General features: G+C 36.7%; 1 protein-coding gene across 18 annotated transcripts in view; it reads right to left on the reverse strand.

Annotated features, from left to right (window-relative positions):
• Positions 1–6,000, reverse strand: part of Mlip (muscular LMNA interacting protein) — a 254,788-nt gene that overhangs the window by 57,226 nt on the left and 191,562 nt on the right. For all 18 annotated transcript variants that reach the window (XM_028773567.1, XM_028773571.1, XM_028773569.1 and 15 more), the window contains one exon: positions 1,250–1,378. In XM_028773567.1, the coding sequence (XP_028629400.1) occupies positions 1,250–1,378 (129 nt within the window). The remainder of the gene's footprint in view (positions 1–1,249; positions 1,379–6,000) is intronic.

Here is a 6,000-nt window from a genome sequence, read left to right on the forward strand (position 1 = left end):
AAGGGATTGATCCTCACAGCTTACTGTACACACTGAGAAACTGAAGTTGTGGGGAGACAATCTTTCCAGGGTCAAAGAGCTCACACAGGGCACATGAAATATCCCCCACATCTTATAAATGCAAACGTAGTTTACATTTCAATAACATTGTTAGCTGTAGTTTTTGTATTAATTACACTTATATTTTTTATAAATATATTTATTACTGAATATAAAACATGATGAGTTTGTGTTCTTACTGTATCCAGCATTTCTTCTATTTTACATTTCTTAATGCTTAATACTTAATGCTTAAGATAAGAAAAAGGTACAGCTCATGCCTGTTTCTTGCATCTAATAAGACAAATCAAGATGTACATTTTCTTTTTGGTGGCTAAATGAACTTTTATATACATTTTAAAGATTTAACTTGTTTTTAGTTTATGTACATGAGAGTTTGCTTGCAACATGTGTGTGTGTGTATACATCTGTGTGTGTGTATGTATGTGTGTGTACACTGTGTGTGTGTGTGTGTGTACACGTATGTGTGTGTGCACCATGTGTACGCAGTACTCAGAGAAGACAGAGGAGGCCATCAGATCACTAGAACTAGAGTTACAGATGGCTATGAGCCACCATCTGGGTGCTGGAAACATCAGTGAGTGCTCCTAAGTGCTGAACAATCTCTCTAGGCCCTGAAGTATTGTATTGTGTTTACATGAATTGTTATATTTTCCTATTATTGTAGAAAGTTCCTATTGACAGTTTCCATTACTCCTTTCTGCAGCATTCAATACTTATAATGCAAACAGAGTGTGCACTCTTTACAGTCATGAGATTACATGAGCCCTATACAGTAATTAGCACTCTCAAGCTAGAAGGATTATATCATCCTTCAAATATACTATATTAATAATAAATATGCATCTGGACAAATCTAAAATAGCATATATTCTCAAAATAAGCTTGATTCAAAACTAATAATTCAACAGTATGTGGCCATCCAAGGCATGTCAAGAGGTCTTGAGATGAACACTGTAGATTCCTATACAATACCTACAATCTGTAGATATTGTTTTTGTTTTATTTTTAGAAGAATCTTCAAGGTACTTCAAAATAGCACCCTTGAATACAAATTTCTATTTGTACACACAATGACCTATTCCATTATCTAGGATAGAACCTATTAAACATATTTTCTTACACATATGATATTGCTACTTTATACAGGCACTTATAATATGAAATACTTTCTTATGTAGATACTCACCTGCTCAGAAAACAGGCCACTGTTGTCTTCAAGGTATTTACTGAAAGGGTTGGGTTCATAAACTTCTTCTTCCTTTTTCAGAAATAGTCTGGATTTTACAGGTACTGGACGAATTACTCCAGGCTTAGTCTTCATAAAGGAGAAATATTTTAAAAATAGAATAGAAAAATACTATTAAAATGAATAAGTTTGATTATTGTTGTTATACAAATGTTCTCACAATTTTCTTTTGTAATTTGAAGTGCTTTAAAATAATAGATAAAACGGCCTAGAAATCAGATTATTTTCACAATTATTTTAACTAAACTTAAAATCTATGTAATTGTTTACATATTATAGTCAATTAGTTCATTGGTTATGGTAGCAAACAAGCTGTAAAGATCTGCTATAATAATCTAAAATTACAAAACCATACCAAATATGTTCTTCTACATTTTGTTTGATAAATATTTTTGAATGCCTGTTCTATAATATACATCATAGATATAATAGGATAGAGGACCTTGGAAATTTCGCCCATATTATTATAAGCCACACTCATGTATGGCATAAATAGGACTAGATGAAAAATATGCTATCCCTACCTAGAATGTAATAGAGATCTGTTATCTCCAATTACTTTCTGTCAAAGCACGGGCTAGAAGATGCCCTATTTTAACTTAAAAGGCAGATCTTGTGAGATGAAGCTTTCTAAAGCAGCAGCCCAATGAGGAAAGCATTGGGAATTAATGCCAGACCATCCATGGGGTCCAGCTAGGCTTGTCCTGTAGTCACCTAAGACTGTCCTCTCCTTTTACAGAAGGTTTCATCTGATGTAGTTTGTATCAGAATAGCCTTGGCTAACACATCAGTCACTAGGAACTCATAAAGTTGTAGCCAATGACAATATGAGAGGGGGTTTATTTCTTGGGGCAATTTCTAAACATTTGACAACATGTAAAATCTTGTCACACTATCAAATGTCACAAAGTGATGGATACATTTTGAAACCATGCCAAATGAAAGTTCAATAAAGAGAAATTGTGCCGTTCTTTGAGCTTTCTGCTGCAATCATTCTTGTCAGCCCCATTCCTCCTGGAAAACTGTGAGTTAGCACTGCCTAGTCAATCCTGGTGCGCACAAGTTAAGCCCTCAGGGATTATATCTATCTTTCTGCTCTATAAAGCACTTGATGTATTTTGAGCCTTGAATAAATGCCGCTCTGCAATACTCTTTTCCATCGCTATTTCCCCAGTTGTTTTCAGCGTATATGCCAAGTGAGGAAGTACAGATTGAGAAAGTGTTTTCCTTCTCCATGCTGAGAAATAGCACCAGCTTAAGGAACTGATTAATCTCCAGTGAGAAAAATGAGCTAGTAGCATCCAGTTATTTACCACATATAAGAGCAAGTGCTCTCAAGTGCACAGTGTAAGAGCACCACTCTAATTCTACAGCCTGGTATTAAGACCATGACCCTATGTCATACAGAAATCCTTCTCTTCCATGAGATAGCCTGCTAATTTCTCCTTCCTTCTTCTCTTATCCCTCCCCTTTCTTCATGAAATCAATATAGAAAATCAAAACACTCTTCCAGATCCCCAAACATGGAGCTTTAGGAAGTGAAGCAAGATGTCAGCATGCAGAGAGGGGACACTGCCTAATGGAACTTGAAATGACAGAGAGTCTCTGTGACAGAGAAACATGACACTCTCATTTCCTGCACATTCTAAAATATTACAAGCAGTTGTTTTGAGTTATATTGCCCTAGAGCTCATCTGACTTGTGACCAACACCTTCAAGGATGAGATCAGAAAAGAGCTCATTTGGGGCCAGTGAGATGCCTCAGAGAATAAAGGAGGTTGCTGCTAAGCCAGACGACCTGAGTTCAATTCCCAAGACATACATGATAGTAGGAAACAGCTGACTCTCATCATTGGTCTTTTGTTCTTTAACACACACACACACACACACACACACACATAAGTTTTAAAATTATGTAAAAATAGAAAAAAAAGAAAGGAAATTTTCAGGATGTGAAATATTAACTGCAATGCATTTGGTATCAGAGTCAGTTACCAATGCCTCACATTGCTTCTCTGCCAACCTTTCTGTTCCTTGTTTCCTGTGTGATTCTTAGATATGGTGACCTCACAGGTAGATGATTGTTGAGCCTTATTTCCAGTTTCCTCTATACTTTGAAGTTTTCCTACCTTTATTATTATTAAAAATGGCATCTCAGATTTAGTCTACCTAAGTATCTGAATTGTCCTGACTCTTCATTGCTAACTTGGTTTTCACAAATTGCACTTTCTATTTTTTTTATAGAATACAGTTTATTTAGCGCATGGGGAGGAGTTACAAGGGCAATAGAGGCAGAGAAAGAGAGAGGGGGAGGGGGAGGGGAAGGGGAAGGGGAAAGGGAGAGAGAAATGGATAGAAGAGAGAAGAGAGAAGTAGAGGGGTAGAGTTTGGTCATGAGCACGTGGAAAGTGAATGGAGAGAGGGGGAAGGGAAAGCAAGTGCAAGAGAGGAGTAAGAGTCAAATTGCCCTTTCTTAAATTGTACATTGGCCAGGCGGTGGTGGCACACACCTTTAATCCCAGCACTTGGGAGGCAGAGGTTGGCGGATTTCTGAGTTTGAGGCCAGCCTGGTCTACAGAGTGAGTTCTAGGACAGCCAGGGCTATACAGAGAAACCCTGTTTTGAAAAAAAAATAAAAAATAAAAAATAAATTGTACATTGTCTCTTTCTTTGTTTTTATTTTTGCTTCCTAAGACTTGATATAATTATCAACATTTCATAGGCATGAGTGCAAACAAGAGGGAATGAAAAAACAGGCAGGCATTGTCTTGAATACTGTTGATATTCCCCTTCATATGACCTTTATTAGAACCTCCACACGCTCTCACTATTGGTCAGTTCTAAACTGTAGCCACTGTACCCAACAAATGAGACTGAGAGTGGTTCATGCCTCTCGCTCTTTTGCTACACAACTCACAACCAGTTTCAAATCCCTGTCAGCCATCCGGTGCTTATAAACCTCATTCTCCTAGACACCCTAAATCCATCATCCATCCACATATAAGTACTGAGGGTTGTATGCTAATCTTTCATAAATATGGAAAGAGCTTTAAAGAAAGTCAAAAGTCATTCAGTTAATATGTGAACCTGGTCTAATCACCAGGTTTGTGGTTTTAATTGCCCCTCAACCTAGGAGACATAGAGAACAATAAAGAAAACTTAAAATCTTTTAAAATGCACCTGTTTCCCGGTAACATCTAGCTGATAGTGAAGTCCTTTCATTTTTTATTCCATTTAAATTAATTTAATCTCTTTATTTCCACTACTAACCTACTTTTGAGCCACCATTGTGTCATTCTATGTTATTGTCTTGTTTTTGCTAGATCTTCTAAGTATTCCTGGAGTATTATGGGAACTCCATGTTTTCAAGTTTTGAAAGCTATACATACATAAGAACTCTCCTCTTTTAACAAATACACACATTTTACCCATATCTCAGTGAATCTAAACTTTACACTACCTAGATTTTATTAACAATCCACTCCCAAAGCATGATGACATGATTGGAATAAGGACATTTCATTTCTGAAATCCAGATATTAGACTATAAAATCTTAGGAAAAAAAAAAAACACTTGATAGAGCAAACCTCCTGAAGTGTTACAACTAATCTTTAGCTGTGTACTTTCATAATGGGTAGTGTTACATTGTATTCCTAATCTCCTTTTCTCTTCTGGAATGATACTATGTAATGTTCCCACATCAGCCTTGTTTCTATTCCCTCAAATCCATCATCCAAATATAGTCTCAAAGTACATGTCAGAAAGCCTTTACTATACATGATGCAACAAGGGCTAACATGAGCACACAAGTGGTGCTACCACAGTACTTTCTTTATGTCCTTCCTAATATGCTGTTCCTCTATGTAAAATGATAATATAATTTATTTTTTCTCAATATACAATTACAGCAGGAAGTAAACTAAGAGTGACATCCAAGAAGTTTCCTAGTCCTTTACCAATCAGAACATGGTCGATAGACTTGGAGTTATGAGCATCACCTGAAAACTCTTTAAATAGGGAAGACCTTAGAGCCATCCTTGACATATGAGTTAGAATATTTTCTAACACTTTAAAAGGTCCCTAGATAATTTGTGTGCAAAGTAAAAACTACACAGCACTAGACTAGAGTTTCTATCAAATGAGCTACTCAGCTGGAGATGGCTTTGCCATTTCAGACACATTTGTTTACAAGGGGCTTTTGTATACTGTGGAAGATTGGGCTGTGTTGTTTTAAACTTCTCATCTCTGTTTTCTCTTTGCTCAATGTAATCCATTATCCTTGAACATCAAGTAGGAGTCCTCCTGAAGGATTTCCTTCATTTTTGCCAATCTAGTTTGCTAAGTCTCTGTGCAGACAAATACAAAGAAAATTGGATGAAGCCAATTAGAGGACTCCATAAAAGTGAGCTACCATGAGACCATCACTGTCCAACAACTAAAGCCATCAGCAGAGGGCATCCTATCACTTTAGAATTACAGACTAGCTAGACGTTTGACAGACACGTATCACTCCAGTTACACCTGTAAATGAGATTCTGTAATTTTGTGTCTGGAATAAGTGGAAAAAATTGAAAGGACGTTTTCACACATCTCATGCCCAGAACACAGAAAAAACAAGAGTGTTAGATGCTGTGATGGTTAAGAGTGTTAGATGCTGTGATGGGCAAGAGTGTTAGATGCTGTGATGGGC

This window comes from Grammomys surdaster, unplaced genomic scaffold, assembly GCF_004785775.1.
Source record: "Grammomys surdaster isolate TR1022 unplaced genomic scaffold, NIH_TR_1.0 231, whole genome shotgun sequence".
NCBI classification, from domain to species: domain Eukaryota; kingdom Metazoa; phylum Chordata; class Mammalia; order Rodentia; family Muridae; genus Grammomys; species Grammomys surdaster.